This window comes from Poecilia formosa, unplaced genomic scaffold (genome assembly GCF_000485575.1).
Source record: "Poecilia formosa unplaced genomic scaffold, Poecilia_formosa-5.1.2 Scaffold89, whole genome shotgun sequence".
Lineage (NCBI taxonomy): Eukaryota > Metazoa > Chordata > Actinopteri > Cyprinodontiformes > Poeciliidae > Poecilia > Poecilia formosa.
The window spans coordinates 275,627-298,863 of record NW_006800028.1 but is presented as its reverse complement, the minus strand read 5'-3'; the positions used below and the strand labels follow the sequence as shown (position 1 = coordinate 298,863).

The 23,237-nt window shown below is 37.8% G+C and overlaps 1 protein-coding gene across 1 annotated transcript; it reads left to right on the top strand.

The window, feature by feature from the left end:
• Window positions 1-240: 240 nt before the first annotated feature.
• Window positions 241-21,586, top strand: spef2 (sperm flagellar 2). The gene is made up of 46 exons (XM_007557603.2): window positions 241-412; window positions 679-781; window positions 1,643-1,874; window positions 2,060-2,230; window positions 2,379-2,501; window positions 2,625-2,701; window positions 2,817-3,039; window positions 3,200-3,388; window positions 4,101-4,288; window positions 5,536-5,707; window positions 5,816-6,035; window positions 6,175-6,248; window positions 6,389-6,455; window positions 6,821-6,859; window positions 7,438-7,478; window positions 7,733-7,827; window positions 8,184-8,431; window positions 8,535-8,607; window positions 8,738-8,892; window positions 9,132-9,212; window positions 9,338-9,421; window positions 9,934-10,035; window positions 10,147-10,262; window positions 10,610-10,737; window positions 11,461-11,599; window positions 11,716-11,853; window positions 11,937-12,082; window positions 12,911-12,961; window positions 13,073-13,115; window positions 13,196-13,264; window positions 13,354-13,483; window positions 13,589-13,702; window positions 13,887-14,025; window positions 14,890-14,962; window positions 15,059-15,215; window positions 15,315-15,421; window positions 15,617-15,799; window positions 16,055-16,147; window positions 16,845-17,015; window positions 17,166-17,378; window positions 18,093-18,215; window positions 18,325-19,514; window positions 20,202-20,333; window positions 20,468-20,569; window positions 20,659-20,775; window positions 20,873-21,586. The coding sequence occupies exons 1-42, from the start codon at window positions 355-357 to the stop codon at window positions 18,355-18,357; spliced, it is 5,181 nt and encodes a 1,726-aa protein (XP_007557665.1). The 5' UTR covers window positions 241-354; the 3' UTR covers window positions 18,358-19,514; window positions 20,202-20,333; window positions 20,468-20,569; window positions 20,659-20,775; window positions 20,873-21,586.
• The last annotated feature ends 1,651 nt before the right edge of the window (window positions 21,587-23,237 follow it).

Below are 23,237 nucleotides of genomic sequence, written 5' to 3'. Positions count from 1 at the left end.
ACACAGGGGGAACAGATTTTTTTTTTTTTTACAGGGGAACAGAATTTCCCACAAAACCTGGACCTGCTAGAAATTAGATTTGTGACATGAAAGTACTCTTAAAATAAAATGTTATTTACGTATGCATTACATTGCGAAAGTATTAATTCCCCTTCAACTTTTTCCGCATTTCTTCAATATATTTTATCAACGTCATCGTCATAGACCTCCTGGTAACGCTGTTTACATATCACCATGGCAACAAGGTGAAACTGAAGTTTCCTTCGGTGTTGAATTTTGCAACGATTATATTATCTAAAAAGGAGACACTTCTCATTTAGTTCCTTATGAGGTGATATTTATTCATCAGAGACAATGTCAGATATTTTGTGCTCGTGGCTGAACCGTGAACTAAGGCTCTCTGAAACCGTAGGTAAGTGTAAATTAACACAATCCTCCCAGAGCTAGCTTCATTAGGCTAACGCTAACGCAATAAATACCTCAATGGAGTTGTGCGGTGAAAGTGCTTCGTACATTTTTAGCATTTTGTTTAAAAAAGTTTTAAGTTTTAAAGACATGGCACAACTGTGTCTTTGGTTTTGATGTCTTAGATTTGAATTGTGAATATCTGAGCACAGAACTTTCTGAACTTCATAATTTATCAAAGTTTATGACACCATGATTGCTGACTGTTCTTAGACGCCAGGAACGTTTCCAAGGATTTCTCAAATGGCTATCTATTCGGAGAGATACTTCATAAATATCAGATGCAGGAGGATTTTCATATGTTTCTGAAAAGCGAGTAAGTTCCATATTGTGAAACTAGTGATTATATAGCACCTTTCAAAAGTTCAATGTAAACTTTACTTAATTGTAATTATATGTGGTAGGCCAACTCACATGCTTATTAGCTCTAGTGGGGGAGCTGAAGGTGTAAATGTCCATCAGAGAGGGAAGAGGGGGAGACAACAACCCTCTGAGCTGCCTTTATGCCCTGTCTGGAGCCTCTCCCTATCTGCAACAGTGCAGCTGCCATACCATACTCTGTCCTACTCTTTCCAGTTCAAAGATGATGCATGAAAGTGTACTTTGTGAGATGGTCAAACTTACGAGATTGTTTTATAACCTAACCCTGCTGTGAATGCCTCCACTACTTTACCACGGACTTGTCTGTTGGGCTCCTTGGTCTTAATGATGCTGTTTATTCATTAACTCAACCTCTGAGGCCTTCATAGAGCAACCGGAATTATACTGGGATAAAATTATATACAGGTGTGCTCTTATTTACTTTATTAGGCAACTTCTGGTTGAACTGGATTTTATTTAAGAATGTCAAAGTAAAAGGGGAGGAACATAGAAGAACACTAAACTTTACACATTGCTGTTTAAAAGAGTAACTTCACAACTTTGTGCTGTTTTGTGTTGGTCTCTCACATGAAATCACAACACAGCTTGATGTAGAATCATTCAGCCCCAGTTTGACCATGTTAGATTTTAAAGTAGGTGGTAAAATGAAGTCCAGATTCTTCAAAAGCAATGAAATAAACCTTAGCCCCAGTACTGAACTGAAGGTTTCTAATCAAATACCAAATTCAACGTCATACTGTTTGCCAACAAATTTAAAGTGTTCAGCAATCATTAAATCACATTTTTTTTATTTTAGTTCCTCCAACGCCAAAGCCAATAACTTTTCTCGGCTTGAGCCAAGTTTTAAGCTTCTGGGGGTCAGCTTCAATAAGAGCACAGCCCAAGATCTGATGAAGGAGAAGCACGGTGTCGCCACAAACCTTCTTTACCAGCTCTACGTCGCACTAGAAGAGAAGAAGCCTGCAGGAATCAGCCGGGTGGTGAAGCTGCCCACCCTGCAGAAAAGGGAGTCTGAAATCCACTCCAATGTAAGAACATTAAATAAATGTGTAAGGTATTTTGCAGTACCAGAGGTTAGAGGCTAGTGTCTGTGGTTAATATGCTCTTTACCAGCACTCAGCTGACTTTTACCTTTCCATTTGAATTCAAAATTAGTAGATTGATAGTTGATATTGTGACAAAAAATGTAAAAAGTATCTTTTCTTTTATACAGCAACGTCCTCCGGCGGTGTCAGCCAAAGCAGACCAGGGTCTTCCGGAAATTACTCAGGATAATGAAGGTAAAGACCACCAACCGGATGATTTGTCTAAGGAGATCCCACCTCTTCAACAAACGAAGCTACCCAAAATCCAAGATGAGAGAAAACTAGAAAAGAGCGAGAAGGTAAAAAAATATGGAAAATAAAGTACAAAATTTGTACTCTTCTATTCAGTTTAACCTAAATATACCTGGGTTTGTGGAAAACATACACATGGTCCTCAGACCCCTGATAATGCAATCATCAATATGTGAGGAAATTTGTGAGTTGCAGGGTGGTCTTCAGAAGTTCGATGACTTGATTCTGACCAATACGAAGCTGCTAAAGCCACTGCACTCAAATGCAGATCTCAGGAAAAAAAGGAAGCAGGAGCAGCTCAGAGAAAAAGAAGTTCAGGTTTGATCAAGATACAAGCATTTATGTGAATCTTTTCATTTTGCAAAAGGACGGTTATTGTTGTTTTTGAGAATAGGTTTCTGGGATAATTGTTCTGCTTTTCCAACTGCTTTGCTTGTGCAGATGGTCCAGGCTGAAATAGCCATATTTGAGGAAAAACAGCACAAACTTGCTAAATCTAGTTATGTGACCTTGTCAAGGTAAGAGAAAGTGGAAAAGTTAATGAAAACAATATTACATTCATTTGACACTATTTTATTCAAATGGTTCTGTTTGTAGAGTTGTCTACTTATCTTTTATATTTATTATTTTCAGCCCCAGTGACCAATCCATCCCTGTAGACTCTTCCCTTAGTGCCGTCATACAGGAGACCGAAGTCCCTGCAGATAAACCAGATAAAGTGGCATTACAGTCCAATACCAAGTACATACAGGGCATCCGGCAGCAGCTGAAGGAGAGCGCTGTGGCTCGAGAGGAGAGACAAAAACGAGTAGACAGATTTCTGATGGAGCAGTATAAAGCGCGTGAATCTCAGCAGGTAAAACTTTGTGAAGTTATGTATTCCCAACAGGAACAAATACTCACAGTGGCCTCCGTTTCTGTGGCGTAGGAATTTCGCATATCAGCCAATTTGTTTGAGGAAAGTAGATATCCTCAATCATGTTGTCCTGTACTATGGTTTTAAACCTCTGTTTCAGGAGGCGCAGCTTGAAGAGCAAATGGTGCGTCGTCTGACTCGCCAGACGCAGCAGGAGCAGCGTTTGGCTGAACAACTGATGCAGATACGGAGGCAGAAAGAGGTGATTTTGGAGAATCGCCTGTTCAGAGAGGAGCAGTACAGGCGTCAGAGAGAAAAGGATTTTAGGGAAGCTCTGGACAAGGAGGCGGTGAGAAGCATATTCAGTCATTCTTTGGGTGATCACTGCAAAAGCAAAATCTTTCCAAGTGCTTTTGTATTGGTTTCTAGAGCAAATATCTGTATGCACTTGAAAAAAGACAAAGCTAACTTAAAAGTAAGTTTTCATCAAGATATATGGGCTTGCTTTAAATAAAGACTTCTTGACCACAGATTAAAAAGTACTATAGTTTCACTGGCAGACTATTTCCCTGATAACATGGGAAAAATGTGTTAATATAAGTGAAATAATCTGCCAGTGGAACTAGTACTTTGTCAACAATGTTAGCAAATTATTAGCTTTAAACAAGCTTCTGTAGCTTGCTTAGAATAAAGTGACTTGTAAGTTAGCTTTGTGTTATTTCAAGCGTACAAAGATATTTGCACTCAAAACCCAACAAAAAATAAGTGAGATTTTGTGTTTATGCAGTGTTTCCATAGGGATTTCAAGGAAAGGTATGGTTTTGGTTGCTTTGAGTTAAAGTGTGGTTGTGTTGTTTGGTGTTATGAACAAAAGAATCTGGTAAGATAGATATTTTTTACAAGCGTGGGTAAGCAATAATTATTAAAGTAAAGAATGGCGTTGACAGATTACAATATTTAGGTAAGAATTCATTATTGTCTTAATTAGTTCCAACAGCAACATAAAGATTTTTGCCATACTATCTCTACTAAATCCTTGCTTTTGCCTGGACCTGGTGCAGGTTCTGGCTGAGCATGCCAAATTGGCTCGAGCAGAAGAGATCGAAAAGGAGATTGAATTTTGCAAGATGGTAGCTGCAGAGCGTGCTCTCGAAAAACACTTGAAGCACTACGGCATTTGCTCAGAGATTTTGGGACAGATGGTGGACATGGCAATCACAGCCGGAGAATATCGCCATATCACAGAGAAGTACGTGACATCCTCGCTTTTAGAAATATGGAAGAAGCAGAGTATTGTCAGTAGGCGTGCACTAATTGCAGTTTTATGGCTGACCGGAGATCAACGATCTTTAAAAAAACCTAACTTTCCGATTCCGATTTTGGCCAATACCAATTTTGTTGTTGCTGAGTTGGCAACAGTGGAGTAACTATTGTTAACTGTGAATATGCAGACATATCCTGGTGGGCCGGGCTGTCAGTCAACCCTCTCACAGCAGAGCAGTAGAGGATGGTGGCTGAGTTTTAGATTATTAGATAAGATTGGCTTCATATTTAAGTATCGGGCGATCACCAATCTCCCAAAATTAAGAAAATCGGGGCCGATGCATCAGTGCACCCCTAGCTGTCAGTAGGATACTTATTTTCAAGTTGATCTCTCAGTCTGATGATAGACAAAACAAAATTGCTTTTTTGTGAAAAGGACCCTAAGTTGAATACATGTTTCTGCTTTCGCAACTTAATGATCTGAAAGATGCAACTGAGTAAGTAAAAGTTCAAATCCTACAGATATTCTTATTGACTTCAGCATGATTCGTAGTGATGCCATTATGGTGTTTGTTCATTTAATAAAATACAGCATGTTTGGAAAATTAACAAGAGTCTGTTCGAGTAATGCATCTGTTGCTGCACACTATCGGTCCGCAGGCCGAAAAAAGCTTTACTCAACTTTTCCCCCGTTTACAAAAAAGTCTAATTCAGCTTTTTGGAAATACTTCTGGAGCAGCAAAATGCAATAATATTCTGTTCAATGAGCTTGTCAGGCCAAAAATTGCTGCTAAACGTAGGAGGTTTATTTTGTATTTGGATTCAGCCAATGTATCAAAAAAAGAGATCTATTCATAAGCGCTAACATGCTTATGACTGCAATTATTATTTTATTAGCAGTTAAAATAACATTTGCAATAAGGGGAATTTGGTCATTTTATAATTTGTTTAGAATTTTGATCTAAATCCCATAATAGCTGATTATTGTATGAGAGTCTCATAGCGGCCAGCTCAACAATTATCCTTCTAGGTACTTTGTGTTAATATTTAACTTAAAATATATATTTTTAAACTGTTTAATCAATAAATCTATTTATGAAACACTTAAATTCTGTTTTGATATTGTACAGTGATGTGTGACCCTGAAGCCATTTTTCAGATCTGTGGTCTAATTGTATCCACAACTGAAAGTCTACATTTGCTTCTTGACATTTTTCATGCCGTCATTTCCAGTCTTGTTCCAGAGAAGAAGTATAAAGAGTGGAAGGAACTGTTCATTCAGGGTGTTCCCTTCTACGAGCCACAGGAAGACATTGAGCCAGAGATTGGATTCTTGGCAGCATTAAGCCCCTCGGAGGTTAAGAAAGAAGAGGTACTCAACAACCTGGATTATGATGAATACACTGTGAGTATGAACCTTTACTTCACTACTTTTAAATTCAGCCGGTGTGCTTTGCCGAAGATAACTCATGGCTGTTTTTTTTTAATTTTTTTATTCTGTTTTATTTTTAAGAATATGGTTGGTGTGTGGATGTGGTCAAAGGATATAGAAGAAACAAAGTTACCACCGAGCTCCAACGACATTCTCGCATATGCTATCCATCGAATTAAAAATATTGCTCATCCAACCGTTGTGGAACCGGCCACGACCACTCCTCTATTTTCTATCAAGTCCTGCATCCAGGGCAAGGTTTGCCAATGCAAGAGCAAATGTATGGCCAAGATTGCTGAAGGTATAAAATTATATATATAGATATATATATAGATATAAAATAATGTATTTTAAAGTCCACACATTAAAAGTGTTTAGCCCTTGTAATTTCTGCTTTGCTAAAACTGTTGAAATATATAAAGTTAATGTTTCCTGCACAGCGCATGGCGTCACTGTGTTGTCGCCTGACACACTGGTTGAAGAGGCGCTGAGGTCTGTTAGAGAAGGAGAGAAGGTAAATTATAGTGCTGGAATTTCTGTCTCAAGGCTTTTTAACCTGCAACTGATTTACCATTTAATCTTAGTTGTCGATCTTAGTTCAAAGTTTAAAGCAGATGTTTTTGTTGTTGTTTTTTTTTTTACCCAACTATATAGGCTGCAGATCAGCAGGAGGAGAAGGAGAGCGAGCCGTTTTCTAAATCCCCCACACCAGTTCCGTCAGGTGTTTATTGAAGCTGTTTTTTTTCTGCATAGTCTCTTGCAAAACTATTCATACCCCTGGAACATTTTCACAATTTTGGCATGCTGCAGAGTCAAATTTAGTGCATCTCATTGGCATTTATGTGATAGACCACTATCAAGTAGAGCATAATTGTGAAGTGGAAGGAAGTTCAGTTTTACTATTTACTAGTTTTACTATTTACTATTTACTATTCACGTTCTCCTTCATATAAAAAAAGTTGAAGATGTATAAAAATGCTTTTCCCTGGGACTAAGTAAAATTGGTATTATTTTTACTGAAGCTGCTTATTTACCTTTATTTTGCTTTGTTTGTCTCTTTCTCTCTTTCTTTGCCTTTGAGTAAAGAGGGCGGCCGACTTTCACTGGACGATATTTCACGGTGGTGTGAGTGTTAACACTTTTGTCTCTAAATTTAGAAAAGATACAAAAGAATTATGTCCTTTTTGTGAAGAAATAGAAACTACTTTTCACATGTTTCTTGAATGTACATGACTTTCACTATTGTTTTTTTTTGTTGTTGTTGGAAGATGTTTTTTAAAAATGTGGTGTTTATTGGTCTGAGGTGGCTTTCATATTTGGTGCAGGTTATACAAAAAAGAAAGCCAGTAGGTGCAATTTATTGAATTTTCCTGTTGGACAGGCAACATTTTCCATTTATATTAACAGAAGAAATAAATTAAATTGTATTTTGGGGGGAAAAGTCGACAGGATGCTTATTCTGATGGTAAAAAACTGAGTAAAGGCAGAGTGCATGTTTTTTTTTCAATGTTGAATAACTTAACTGAATTTTTATCTTTGTGGTGCTTTAAAAATGTCGTGTGCTCTGTGGTTGATAGAAAGCTAGTTTTCAATTCAATGTTTGCGTGAATGTTGAAGTAAACCATACTAAAATGTATTTTTTATTGAAAAATAAATGTGTTGTTAAAATCAAATCTTTCTTTCTTTCTTTCTTCCTTCCTCAGATTCTAGCAAACTAGAAGAAAAAAGAGAATGTGTTAACAAAGTGAGTGTTCAGGGGTGCTCATAATGAAATTTTAGTACACTGTCTTAATTTTGTATTCCTTTATGCATCACACATTACATTGAACTCACTGGTATTACCGAGATTTTTTTTTTTTTTTTAACTAGTAACATAACAAAGAGACTTTGAGAATCATAATATTCAAATGAATACATTTTAGGCATAATTATTCCAGACCTAACATCTGTTTGTAATGAAACATGTCTATTTTCACTTTCTGTTATGTGTTTATGCAGATGGCCTCGATTGCAGCGTCAGTAGAAAGGGAGCTGAGGAAAGGAAATGCCATTCCAAATGAGCTGATAGTGGACATTTTAGTTGAAGCAATCAGGTAATGATGACGAATACTGTTTTGCATGGTTTAGGCAGGTCAGCTGTCCTAAGTAGGTTGACTGTGGTTCAGTGGGTAGTTGTCTTGCAATTGACAGGTTTTCAGTTCCAGGTTTCTCTTGTCACATGTGCGTCTGGGTGAGGCACCGATCTGCATATATATATATATGGATGAAAGTGGCTCTAGTATAAAGCACTTTGAGCGATCAGTATGACTGGAAAATGACTGTACAAGTTCAGTTGATTTAATTGTACCATATTTTATCAATTGGTCATTTGTTGTACTGAACTAAATGGTTGGTTTCTATTGACGTAGATTAACAACAAACACTAAAACTACTGATTTCTTCCTATCAGTCAGGTTCCAGCTCAGACAGGTTGGATCCTGGATGGCTTTCCAAGTAACATCACTCAAGCCCAATTGCTGGAGAAAGCTTTGGGTGGGTTTGTGGAAGAAGAACAGAGCACTGAAGTCAACACATTTGAACTTGTTCCTAATCCAGAGCTCCTCAAACCACCAACACCTACTCTGCCTGTGCTGGACGTGGCTCTTCTGCTGGATATATCTGATGAGTGTGTGATTAGAAGGGCATCCTCTGATAAAGGTATAATGCTGTGACTGGGGCATTTTGCTCTGTGTTATGAACAAGAACAAGCTAAATGTTCTTTGGTGCTCATGTGGTCATTTTCGTCCCAAAATATCTAAAGATGCTGCTGCTGCCGCCGCCGCACCCTCCCAGCCAGCAGCCACCATCAGGTGGTCTCCACACATTACACACAGGTAGTACAATGTTTTGTTCAGGTAGCACAACGTGATCAGGCAGGAATACCGCTGGATTGAATTTTTTGTCCTGCATGACTGTAATCTCAAGGTTTGAACTTGATTTTATTTTGTATTTTTTTTATGGAAGGATTGCAGCTTTTCAGGAAACCTGGCCAGAGCTAGAGAAGTGGTATGGTGAGAAGCAAAACATTTTGATTAATGTCAACGCTGATGTGGACGAGGGGGAACTTTATAGCAAAGTGGAGTCTGCCCTGTGTGAGGTTATGAAAGAGCAAGAAGAAGGTGACTTTTTTTTTTTTGCCATTTTGATGTTTAGCTGTTAAAGTAAGGTAATTTGTCAGTTATTCCAAATAATTAAACAATTAGAATACTATAATTCAAAGAAACCTCCTTGCTTTTAAACACTGATAAGGTTTTCACTGCTTAAGTACAGAGACATTTGTATATGAATTTGTCATCATGTTTTACTGAGCCGCACATATACGTAGCATTTACTGAAACCTTGCAATTAATTCCCTCAGTAGCTCCGGCTGAAGAGGAAATCCCAAAAGGTCTGGAAACAAGAAGGAGTTCTAGAGCCATGAGGCGGGGAAGAGACTCCAGTGAGATTTCTTTCTTAAGACATGATTTGATCACCTCATGCAGTTATTTTAAAGTTAATTTGTGTTTGTCACAATGTGCAGGAATACAATATTTACTCAAATCTTGTGATTGGTCCCCTTATTAGGTGCTGGGTTTCATTCTGCTGAAGATGGTGTGTTAGATTACCTACCAAGAAGGAGATCCAGCTCCATCTTTAAGGCAAAGCAAGGCAAGGCAGCTTTATTTATATATAGCACCTATCAGCCAAAATCAATTCAAAATGCTAATATAAAAACAAAAATGTAGTACAACACATCAAATCAGTAAGATAAAAAAAAATAAATAAAAATTGGTTTAAGAGTAGGCATCAGCAAAGAGGATATTATTTTTAAACTAGACTAGAGTCTTCTGGTAGTAGGCTAATATATAGTTGTGTTTCATCAGCATGATTAACATTTTTATTCTGCAAAATTTCAAAGGATAAAATTATGTTGATATTGAAGAGGAGAGTACCCAGTATATAACCCTGGGGAACTCCACAAGGATTTTATTTAGTGTGAATATGGATAGAAAGAGGGGAAGAGATTCAAATGAGTTTTTGCTCTTGATCTAAAAGTATTAAGACATGATTTGATCAGCTGTTCTTTAATCACGCCTTATACAGTTATTTTAAAGTGAATTTATACTTGTCAAGCATAAATACAATACTAATTCAGTTGTTGCACTTAATTCCCTCATTAGTCGCCGTTGATCTTGGTGAAGATATGTCGGACAGCACAAGAAGCATAGAGAGAAGGGGTTCTACAAGGTCCCTCTCCAGCCTCAGGAGGGGAAAAGACACAAGTCAGATTGTACTCTTGATCTAAAACCATTCATTAAGACATGAATTGATCAGCTGCTTTTGAATCATACCTTGTTTTAAAGTTAACTTGTACATTTCTGTGTGATGAAAAGGGTTTTCTGACACTGTGTTATCGTCCACTGGGTCTATTGACGGACTCAACGACAGCACCCAACCGCCAGGATCATTCGCATTAAATCCGCTCTACGTAAATGAGCCTTTGTCTCCAGTAAGATATGCTGTTTTTATTTACATGCTTTATTTGCTTATGGGGTTTTTGAATACCTGCAAAACTGTTTATTCTCTTCAACATTTAGTTGTGTCTACTGCATATATTACAGAAAATGGATTCATTTTAGCCACCTTGTAACATCTGTAGTACCTTGCAAAGCTCTTTACAGACTTTTTGTCTGGTTACAGCCACAAACTTCTGGGTATTTTATTGACTTCTTTGATAGACTTCTAGTCTCCTATATGTATTATAACTGATATTCATCTTTTACCTGTTTTGCTATTACTATCCTCCTTCACTGCTGTTGATTTAGTTCATATTTTCCCCTTATTATGTTTCTCCAGCAAGTACCTGAGTACCTGTGTTCACACTGGAAAGATGTCTGTCAGTCTTATGTAAACGGCATAAAGCATGTAATGCAGCAGCTGCGTTTACAGCTCACTCTTATTGATCGCCACCTCTTCAAAATCAGGTATCACGTTCAGCCTTTTGGTTTCTAGGTTTCAACTCGAAGCACCTACTGCCCTTTGTGTGAAATTTTCCATTTTCCAAGCTAATAAGAATCGATTGTTCAGTTAAACCAAACACATCTGGATCCAAGTTCAGCCAGCAACAGCTTGTAGAATAGTTTTATTCCTTTTAGAGATGCAACTAATGATTTTAGTTTTAGTTATTAATTAATCTGCTGATTATTCTGATGATTAATTGATTATTTGGATAACAAACGGACACATTCTGCAGATTTTTCTTCTAAGCCAGTATTTAAAAAATACATTAATAAATGCAAATAAATAAATAATTCAAATGCATAACTATATATAGTATTTCACTACAGTTTTGGCTTATACACTGCGCTGAATATGTTCTTTCAGAATATGGCCCTTTTTCAAGACTAGGCACCAGTTAACTACGAATTAATTGCTAAATTAGTTGACGATTTTTGCAATAATCAATTCATCATGATTAACACGATAATCATTTCAGTTCTAATTCTTCAGTTTCTAGATTTGTTTTGCACTTTTAAAACACGATCTCCTGGTTGTTTCATGTCAGAATAGGCATAAATGTTATGTGTTCTAATGTGGGTGCACAGGAAAGGGCTTTGAAAGTGTTTATGGGTGAGTTTTTCTCCAAAGCATTTTGCAGTTAATGTAAATTTCTCTAATTGTATTGTAAAACTGTGACACTTCTTCAGAGAAAGATACAACCACTTTCTGACTTGCCCTGACTTGAAGCAGGAGTTAGTTTCTCAGTGGCAGAAGGTCTTCAACAGCGTACCAGACGACATGAGAGAAGACGAGGAGACCAAAGCGGAGCTTCATCTGAGGCTGGATGTAAGACTACATTAGAATATGCTGTACTGTGATGCAAAAGGAACAAACAGATTATGTGCCCGTCATTTAAAAAAAGGATAAAAATAACAAACTGAATGGATCCGATGTATATTCAGGAGCTGCAGGAACGCCTGTGGGACATTACCGACAAGCGTAAAGAAGAAGACAAGCAGGAGAGGTCGGCTTTCATGTATGATGGATGGCTGGAGGAGCAATCAGCGTTGCTCATCAACCACTACTCTATGATAATACAGGTAACTTGCTAAACCTGTTCAGCTTATGGTTTGATGTTACAGAAACGCTGAAATCCCAGCATTTCCTTGGTTGTGTCCTACAGACAGAAATGAACCGTTTCCGTGAAACACTCTGTACCCTGGAGGTCTACTACTGGGGCATGAACAGACAAATACCACTTAGGATATCTCCCAAAGATTTCACTATCACACTGCTGAAAGAAACTGGAGCTGAAGATCAGGACAACACGTAAGAACCTTATTAATACAGTAAAACAGCATCCATTCCTCTGGAGCTTTTCCAAATTTTCCAAGTTATAACCAGAAACTTCACTGGATTTTATTAGGATGTCATGTCATTGACCAGCACTAAGTAATGTATAATTATGAAGTAAATTATGTTTCTCGATAGAGATATATCTATTATTTATTTAACCTTGATTTACCCTGGTAGTCATTATCATTTAGATTAAGAATCTTATTTTAAGGGAGACCTGGCAATAACAGGAGGCAGCATAAAACAAAACATTTGCAAACAGCACACACAAATTCCATAAATACACATTTATATTTATAAGAGGTGAGGCTTAAAACTGCTAAAACTTAGAAGTTCTGGGTAGAACGTATTTACAGACAAAATGTGATTGTTTAATTTCTTCCGATTGAGATTCTTTTCATTCCTATTGTACGTTTTATACCAAAAACATATGGTGATATATGTTGTTACTGCCACCCATCACAACAGATATGAGTTTCATTCCATATCACAAATCCTTAGACCAAAATGTTATTGAAAATCTGTGGTGAGACCAAAATAGCTTTTTACAGACACTCTCTGTTCAAAGGCTTCAACTCATTATTATATGTGTTTTTGTCCTGATCTGTCCCATAAAATCTCTTTAAAATGCATTGAATATTGAAGCTGTCACAACACAAAGTCTAAAAAAACATTTAAAGAGTATCGATACTTTTGTACTGCATTGATATTAGTCTAGTTATTGAAATGAACACAAGTCGGTAAATGTGATGGAAAGTTACTAAAGGCTAATGAAAGTTGCTTAAAAATGTGTTTTGTTAGTATGGAGCCAGTGAGCACTGGTGTGAAGGACCAGGCGAGCGATAAAAAACTGTAAGTAGAAGAACATAAGTTGTCCTCTGAAAAGCCTGTTGATGCTCACCTAAACACTTGTGATAAATTATTAAACGTTATGTACACCTGATTGTTCTCTACTTTTATTAGACCCCCTGACCCCACGAAGTCTTCCTCTAAGCTGATAGAGAATGTAAATGTCACTTTTAGTGTTGTACTTTATTCTGATCCATAAGCACAGCAGCTACTGATTCTTTTTGTTGTTTCTTCAAGTTATTTCGGGGGAAACTTTTAAGAGACTATGAAGAGGCTCTTCAAGCTATTCAAACTATCAAGGACATGGTAATGTTGTTTTTTGTTAGCTTGAGGAGTATTATTACATTACCTACCTTTTTGCTGTAGTGGCTCTTGCTGGTCTTTCAATTGTGTAGGTGTCAGTAGAATTCCAGCAGAGAGAGGCAGAAGTGCCGGAAGAGGTCGCAGAAGAAAAAGAGACCGTGTCAAAGAAGACAAGTCCAAAAAGTTCTAAAAAGGAAAAGCAGTCACAAAAAAAGCAAGCAGGCATGATACTTAACAACCTTTAGGACATATATGCGCTGTAATTGTCTATTTTTTTTATTTTTTTTTTTTAATCAGCCCTTCTTTATAATCTTTTGCTTTCCATAGCATTACCTCCACCAGTAGTGGAGATTCCACCCCCAAAACCTCCAGAAAAAACTCAAGAACAAGAAATGAGAGAGAAAATATATAAAGAATTTACAGCTGCTGTGACTCATGAGGGTATGTACATCTACACTATCTGTCCCACCAACATATAGCCAAGTGTTTATATTATCATGCAGTGGGTTGCGTTAACGTCTGTTCCTGTATGCAGCTACTTTTATGCACCAAGATAACATTGTATTTAGTACTCTGTTAGTCAGTGTTTAGCTGGGTATTCGTCCTGTTTCTGTGTGTTTTGTAGAAAATTCAATCAAGGTTCGTCTTGAGCTGGTGAAAGACCGCGGCCTGGCGATGGTCAACTCCCTGGAAAACAAAGTGCATGAGACTTTTAACAAAATGGAGAAGCAGTTTGAATCATTCTATCTGTCGGAAATGGAGTGGTATGATTACATAAACATCTGTTCCCCTTATGTTTGGTGTGGTTTGATCATATGTGTGTGTACAACAGCCCTACACATCGTGTGATTTACTAATGCATTCGTATCTCTTAAAATTCTCCCTATTTTGTTACATTACAACCACAAACTTCAGTAGCACAGTAGATTACAGTCAGTACTGTAAACCTAATTTGAATATTTTTGGTTGTACTGAAACATATTTGTATTCTTAAACAGTGTAAAGAGGGTTTGAACTTCTGTATTTGACCTGTTAGAGAAACTGTAGTTTTTTGGGGTTTTTTTTAGCTGTTTGATGTAACTCATAATGCCCAACTATGCTTAACAAATGTCTGTCACTAGTTCATGGACATTTAGAAAATAATTTTGGTTAAATCTGTTTATGTTGAACATGTATCTTCATAGAAACTGGATTGTTTGTTGATCAAACCGTGTTGGCACGCTGTAGATATAGATAAAACCTGACTCAGACAAGGTCCAGTCAGAGTCCTGACCTAGATACAGTAAGATGCGGTATATATGGCATGATTTGAAAATTGATGTTCAGAGATGGTCTCCATCCAATCTGACTCAGCCTTAACTATCGTGCAGTGGAGGACGGGCAAAAGATGTAATGCTCGACCTCTTCAGAGCAGCAGGTAGAGATAGACCCAAAAGACCTGCAGCAATTCCGAGTGAGCATAAATGCACACCACAATTCACTACTTTGTGTTTGTCTATTCCATAAAGTCCCATTAAGATGAGTATTGTGGTTGTAATAAAATGTGAAAAATATTTAGGGGTCTTAAATGCCACACGGTGTTTTAAACATGTATTGTGCACAGAATGTTTTAATTTTTCTGTTTCCAGTATTGACCAGCTTGGAGAAGTGGTTCGCCACCACATAGAGGCTTCCAGTAAGCTGCAGTACGAGCTGGTGATGGTTTGTAAAGCCTTTCATTGAATCTTTTTAGTACGCTCGGGTGCTGTTATTGTAAAATCTGAGAGCGTTTTTTTTTTTTTTTGTTCTGTATTTTAGGAAGACCGTGACTTCTATTTGAACGGAGATTGTCTGTTGGTTCCGGGTGTGGTTCTCCCCCCGCGTCCACCTCCTGTGGAGAGACCAAATCGGTCCATACTGACGGTTGCTCAGTTGGAATCACTCTTCAATCATCTGTTCAACATGGCTCCATCAGGTTCATGTGTACACCAGAGACTAATTGGACTGTTACTAAGTTTATTATTCTTCCCACTCATCGACCCATAATTCCTTTTCCCTTCTTTCTGTCTTTTAGGCTTTATGTCCAGCTCTGACTTCTTTTATTTTTTCCAAGATTTGGTCTCTAACAGCTCAGGCAGGAGCATCGTGCCTGAGGCCTGGACAGATATGATTGAAATGCAGGTATTCAGCAGGTTCAAGGCTCTCAGTGACCAGAGCAGAGGTGGTCTTTCTCCTTGAATTTTCTGTTTCTGATCTCTGCTCATTTGTAATGTTTTATTTTTGGTAGTTTTTAAGTGTAACAGTGAGTACAGCGTAATGTTTTATTTTTTATTTTTGAATGAGCAATAACTGCCATGTCCTGTCTCTTGCTTTCAGCTGTTAGAGATCAATTTTTTGCTAACTGATGAATGTGAGCTGATCGACTGGCGGCGCTTTCTGCTCAGCGCTACTCTGCCGTGGCCGCTTCCCTCTCTGTCACAGCTGCTGTATTTGCTGAAACAATATAAGGAAACAGATATTGATGACACTGGATATATAAGCGAGGAACAGTACCTACAGGTTAGGATCTGTCCAGAATGCAGATTTCACACTAATTTGATGTGTGTGTGTGTATGTGTGTGTGTGTGTGTGTGTGTGTGTGTGTGTGCGTGCGCGCGCGTGTGCGTGTGTGTGTTTGTGTGTGTGATTTATAACATGTCCAACCCTGTTCTGTTTGTTTGTGAGAAAAATAAACCTTTAATGTGTAAATAGAAGCTGTCACAGAAATGAGTTTCATAGATTGGTTGATCAGCTTTTCGTTTTCCTTCTGGACAGATAAAGTTGTGGTTTTCTGGTCAGAGCGTCCAGAAGGTCCCTGAGGACCCTTTAGAGCCTCTCCCCTACGACCGTTCACGCAACCTGCAGAAGGTAACAGGCCAGAGTTCAACTTCTTTATTTCTAATCTAAAAAGAAATTTGATTTGTCCACACCATAAACCTAAATGTCTTTTCAGCTGAATTTTACGTGACAGACCAACATATAACTGTGAAAGGGATAAAAACAAAATGCGTGATTCTAATTTCAAATGAACAATATCAAAAGTGTGTCACGAAAAATCCAGTACAGCTAATTTCCCTCAGAAGTTCCTCAATTAGTAGATGTATTTCACCTGTGTGTAATCTTACTTCATTTATAAAAGATTGGTAAATGTTTGTAAATGTTTGTTGAATAAAAGCCAAAAAATGTGCTGCTTACATCAGACTCCATGTCGGAGCACACAGAAAACGTGGAAAAAGGTGTGCCGGTCAGATGAAACCGGAATAAAACCTTTTAGCCAAACATAATCTATAGTAGAAATGTGGCCATGATGGCGGCAGCATCATTATCAGTGTTGATTTTTCACAGGTGTTCTCCATCCAGTCTCAATGAAAATGTGAAAATGTTCTAGGGGTACGGATACATTTAAATAATTAAACCTTTGCAGTTTTTAATAATCTACTATTGGCGATTACACAAGGATGGTGGAACTTTTGTTTTGTCTTACGTTTACATTTCAAATTAACACACCTGCGAAAGACTGAAATAATTATTAATTGATACGAGTATCAATTTGTTTCTGTTGTAGTTCTTTTTCCAGATGTTTGCAGACCATTCCTTCTCTCCTCCTCTGCTGGATTATCTGTCCATGCTGCAGTACTTTGCAGCCAGCCCAATCCCCAAACAGGGTTTTATCAGAGCACTTAGTGTAGTGTTGGGGAAACATCTCCAGCAGCCTCTACTGAGCCTTCTCGTAAATGTGAGTATATGAAAAGCAAAGTGAGTCAAATCAAACCCAGATGTGCCGTTGTGCTATATTTCTGCATTTGTTAGATTATTTTATATAAGCCAAAAATAATTACAGAGACGCGCACGTTTCTTAAATCGACATAAATGTTTCTTAATACAGTCTCTGCCGGGCACGGAAGAAACCGTAGAGCCCACAACCTTCAGGTTCACCGAAGACTACAAAGAGGAGGATGCTCTGTTTTCGTCTTGCAGTTTTTTTAAGGACGAGGAAGTTCCCATTTCTGCTCTGCTTAATGTCGCCTGCCACAAACTCACCAAGATGGGGGGCATCGCCCTTCCTGCAGGGAGCATGACTTACGAACAACACAGACAGGTATTCAGGAATTTCAATATAGCAAATTACTAATATTTAGGTTTTGGAAGAAACTGTGTTCCACTGTTATGTGAATTTTGATCACAATTCATGTCACATCTGTAATAATGACGAATTACCCAGAGAGCAACGGTAGACCTCGTTTAGCATCTCCAGTTCAATTCAAGCTTCACTTAACCAAAGTTCTTCAGAAGACTTTCACAACACACATAACACCAGATTGGATTTAATAACTAAATATAAATATTGTGGTTGTAAAATTAACGTACAAAATTTAGCCTAATCCTAATTTAGAAGGCAACAACGGAGAGAGAATGAATTGTTAATGAAGCAGGCAGGTCTTTTGAGCCAGGCTGCTTTAGTAGGTTTGTCATCAATCTGAAACATAAAAATGCTTTGCCCTGCAGCATGATAATATCAGAGTCTCTTCAGGCTGACTTCAACAATAATTTCTTGAATTCTGTGTAACAAAACCAGAGGTAAAAGGTTAAATTTAAGGAATACTCCAATTCTATTCCCACATCCTGTAAAATGCTTATCCAACAGGCTTGGATTTTTGGTTAGAATCAGACACATTGAGAAGATACTGATTACTTTTACTGTCCATTTTGGCAAGTTTTCAATGCAAAAATGGTCACTAGGAATTGTCTTTATTTTTATTACTGAAGTTTCCTGACCTGCTAATTAGTCTTTTTGTCTCTGCCGTCTGTTAAGAATCTTGAGAATGTGTACACTGAGATGGGATACGAATGCAATGAGTCGGTCCCATTCTCTGTTATTTGTAAGCATCCATACACCCAAATGCTGATGGAGACTTCAACAAACTTCCAGCTCATTGTAAGTTTTTGCAAATTTTTCAGTATGCTCATTTATCTTCTTATTTCTAGACACCATATATGCAAATAATACCAAATACTAATGCATTAACTTTATGTTTTTCCTTCAGAATATTCTGAATACTACTGTCCCATCACGATGAAAGGGAATTCGAGCCGTTTTTGTTTAATCTTTACTTTGTTGTTAAATAAACAGAAAATGCAACCATACCTTCGCTGACTGAAGTGGTTTAAACTGAACTGAAATTTGGGATTACGTCATGTTTGAAACGGCAATCACCTCAGTGACGGCAGGAATGACCTCCTTAGCTTGCCCTTTCTCTCCGTCACGCACTCCTGCAGTTCTTCTGAGCGACTTGTTTTTCTAATGGCCTGCCTAACAGAAGCAGCATCCTTTGTGCTTACAATGAGAGCATTGTCCAGGATAACCTGCATGCCAAGCTTCTCTGGCTACGACCGGCCAAAGCACATTCAACTCCTAACAGAGTTCATTCTGCAGAACTTCTTATTGGTTTAGAAAAAGGACATTTACCTATTTGTTTATGGTTTACTCCCAAGGAGAAGGACTTTGTAGGTTTTTTAAGAAGGTAGTAAAGAATATGTTTGTAGGCTTTTTGAAGGTATTTTGTGTCTATTTGAAAAAGTCTTCTAAACTCCAGTGATGATCCAGTTCTGTGTCTAAATCAACTGAGAAAAAAACTGCATGCTTGAGGTTTAATGTATTTTCTAACATTTATTTAGCTTTGTGCATTTATCTGTCGAACAAAAAACATCAGCAAGTCACTGTGTTTGTTTAAACATTCACTATAACTTTAACGGCTTGTCTCTGGTTCCATTTTCATTTTTTTTGTCCTCTTCTTTAATGTGTTCATTACATTTACATGCCTGCAAAAGCAGCAACGCCGCTCTGTGCTGCTGAAAACAGAGCTGTGTGAAATTATGCGATCCCTTACAGATTTCTTTGGTTTTTGATTTTTGTAGAAAGTTATTTTATTTTCATTTATTTTTCATTCTTATTTTAGGCATAGGATTTATCTTGTTAGGATTTCCTTTTCCCTCTTGTGTCATCCTTATTTCCCTCAGTCTCCTGTTCACTCCACTTCTCCAGCTGCTGGTTATTTACCTCATCCCCGCCGCCTTCCCAGCTGCAGCAAGTTTCCCTAATGACTCCCTCCTCTGTATATTTACCTTCCAGACTCATTGCTCTCCACTGGTTCCCCCATTAATCTGCTTCTTTCTGTTGCACCTTCTTGCCTTTCAGCCATATCTCTAGTTGCCCACTGGTTCTCAGTTCAGTTTTGTAAATTCATTTTTTTTTTTAAAGAAAGTATTTCCTCCAGCTCTCTGCACTTGGGTCCTCCTTTAAACTTGCATCATGACAAATATGTCAATGACTTTGCATCAATGCAGGATGTGTTTGTAAGAGGTTTTAACCTATTTCATATTGTCTGGCAGGAAACATGCCTCTTTAATTTTCCACAAGTTGATGTGGATTTCTCCTGGTTCTCTTAATAAACATATTTTGTGTTGACTCATAATCTGTTTCTGATAGTGAAAACTATTTGCTCTGAAAGACCTGACTGACATAAAAGGTAGAGGAAAAAAAAATAATTTTTTGCAAAATTTCTAATAGTCATACAATGAGGGCTTTGGGAACCCTTCTCCCCCCCTTTCGCTACACCCATTACCTCTTTCCTGCCCTTGTCTCTGTTTCTCCCTGGTCTTCTCATTGTCTGGTTTTCAACAATACGGAGCAACTCGCATGGGACAAGTACACACAGAGGAGTTCTTGAAAATTTCTTGGGGAAAATAAAAGTTACTCAGAGTTGGACTTTTTCCATGTTTCTGCAAGTAAAACCCCCATCTTGGATTCATTCATTCTATGAAAAGAAATACGGATTACAAGTTTAACAGGTGCAATTTATTATTTTTTAGCTTAGCCTCTTTTGTTTTCCGTTTGAGCTGTTTTCATTGATTTATTTTGGAGTTTGACAAAAAGACTTGCGCTCCAGACCATCACATGCTGCTAATAACAGCATGGGGATTGCTTTTTGGACGATCTTTCTTCTGGCTCTTCCTCTGCTTCACTCTGCCAACATCCTGACGGTCTGTCTGATTGGTGAGTACAACTTAAGTTCTCTTTAAACAATTTTATATCGCTTGTTGGCAATCTTTTGATATCGCACTGACATAATTTGTCAAGGTAGCTTGTAAAAATATTAGATGCACATTTTTTTATTTTCTGCCCTGTAGGAGGAAGTCACTTCTTGTTGTTGGATGAAATTCCTCATACCTTGCATCAGCAAGGTCAGGAGGTTCGCATGTTCTTGCAACTTGGTAACCCAGTTATCACAGGTATTTACATTTAGACATACAGAAAAAATCCCCAGTAGATTTAAGTAATAATTTCATGATCAATAAATCCATATTTCGGTTCCCTGCAGACTTTTCCTACGCTGCTCGTGTAGATAGTTACAAGAGAAGCACATGGTCATTAGGAGAAAAGTACATAAAAGAATATAACGACTGGTTTCTGGAGCGACACAGTTTTTACTTGAAAGGTATCTTGTAATGATTCTGAGGATTTATGCAGCTCTAGACTTCTGGACCTTTTTAGCTCGTTTATAGAAATGCTTTGTTTTTGTCTCTGTCTTTCAGGGAGAACTTTAATGACTTTCTAAACTTAATGGCTCATCTGTCCTTCCAGTGTGAAATGCTGTTGGAGGAGGAAAAGGTAATACATTTCCTCCAGTGGGAGCGTTATGATGTTGCCATCTGTGATGCTTTTAACCCATGTTCCTTCATCCTGGCATGCAGACTCTGTAATTCACTTGTTTCTATTACTTAATCATGTATTGTAATCAAAGTGTTAAAGCATGCAGTTTAAGCCAGATATTGGTTTTAATATTAAATATTTCATCTCAATATTTAATATTAAATTGAACCAAACTTTTCCTGTTTTGGGTCAGTTGATTACAAGAATTATTTCAATTTCCCAAAGGTCAGAATAATCAAGAACTTTTCATTACTTTTAAACTTTGTAACTTGTGTAACTTTGTAACAGTGGGTGGAGCACATTGTGAACAGCTGGGGTGGCGCTCACCTAAGGCCAGCTTCACTAACACAGCCATGGTACCAGAGATACATGTTAGATTTGATGGTTCTCCTCTGTTTGGGATTCCTTGCACCTCTAATTCTCGGCTGGGTTTTGTGCAGGAACAAAAACAACAAGAAAAAACACAAAAAAGAACAATAGAGGTGTCAAAGTTGTTGTCCTGAACACTTTGGTTCCACATCTCTGTTCTATTTTAGTAAAAACACCTTCCTCTGTTCATGTTGCTCAGATTATGCTTAATAAACCATAGTTGCTGCACCAATTGTTTCTCGTCTTTAACTTAAAAGCTGTATTGTTCCATTTCCTGTGCCCTTTATTCATTCTACATTTATTTTAACTATAAAAGTAAACTTTAGAAGTCCTACATTAGTTCTTAGCAATGTTTTGAGTGTCATCAAGTCTGCCAGATGTGTTTTGTGTGGCAGTGCTGAGCCGTGTCGCTCTGACCTGACGGCACCACATGCAGGGGCAGCTGATAGTATTTCTAAGCAGCAAAAACTCATGTTTAGGTTGGTAAATATTTTTGCTTTCCTGTTTTTTTTGGTTTTAATCTGTTATTTTAAACAAAGTTTTCTGGGAGTAATAATGGACGCTTGAATTCTTGAAGTCTGTATGGATGATGTTGCGTGAGAAAGAACCGTCACGGTCTGCTGGCTCCAAACCAACAGCACCACCTGCAAGACTCAACTTTGACCTCACTCCCTCATTTGCTGGTTTCCCCCAAAGTCTCCATCTCCACAAGACACAAAAGCACAGAACTTGAGTCATGATTAATCAGGCTCTGAGGATTCCCCCCCCCCTCCTCTGTTCCTGCCCTCAGGGGCAAGACTCACATCTACATTGGGGTTTAGCAGTGAAGAAAATATAGATTAGTGGGCAAATAATGACCAATTAGGACCACTTGTCTCTGTCCACTCAGCTGTCCACTCCTTCACTCCTGTCCTGTGTTTCGTTTGTCTGGGACTTGATGGTTCCAGTGAGTCTTCCGCTGTCTCGCACCCAATCCCAAACAGACGGGGAGAAGGAGTCAAAGTAGGACAGAACAAATGTTGGGTGGAGGGAAACTCTCAAAGCGCAAAAACCAGAGCAACAGAAGTTATTTAGGCAATCCAGAAGTCTGCATATGTTTTACCACATATATTTCTACATATTTTTCAATGTCAGTATTCCATTTTGCATCTTTCCAGACTGCATTTTCCAGTGTTCTCAGGTCTTTTTAACCAACTTTAATCTGGATGGACAGATTAAGAAAGGGAGGGAGGGAAAAACAAATTAATGGTAGGATAGATGGTTGTCTACTGCTTTGGTTGTCGACCTGGTTTTACTCATTTCATCTAGTGTCTCATTTTTAACGGTCATTTTGTGCAACAGAAAAGCAGATAGTCATTTTCATTGGTTGGATTTTTTTATTTTTTTTATTTTTTGCAAATATGTGTTCTAAATAAAGTTAGAAATGATATAATCACAATAGCTGACTCACTGCACACTGTAGGCAGTCGTATTTGAAGCATATATAATATAATAAAAGCTAGTGTTGGGCTATAGCGGTGGTACGCAGCCTTTACCATCCACAGAGCCATTTTGGGCCTCAGTCCAGCTAAAACTTTCATAAAGATCTAATGGAAAGTTTCTTGTAACCAACATTTTATTTAATCTTTTTGGTGTTAAAATAGAGAAAAGCATAAAGCCTTTGTAAAAAGATGATTTACATATTCTGTGGGATGTTAATATTTATGGAAATAATGTAAAAAAAATAAATAAAAAAATAAAAAAATACACTGTCCAGCCTAATGACAAAAATAGATAAATTATTTTCACTGGCACCAGCTCTTACCTCTGTGCTCTGATGGTGGTCGGTTACAACCCCATCTAGTGGCCAAATAAAAATACAAGTTCGTGTCAGTTAAT

Bases quoted from the DNA above. Each gene is read 5' to 3' on its own strand.
- spef2 (XM_007557603.2), top strand. From the start codon at position 355: ATGTCAGATATTTTGTGCTCGTGGCTGAACCGTGAACTAAGGCTCTCT. The intron at 6,456-6,820 runs GTGTTTATTGAA...CTTTGAGTAAAG, and splicing joins CCCCACACCAGTTCCGTCAG to AGGGCGGCCGACTTTCACTG. The intron at 18,216-18,324 runs GTAAGTTTTTGC...TTTTTCCTTCAG, and splicing joins CAACAAACTTCCAGCTCATT to AATATTCTGAATACTACTGT.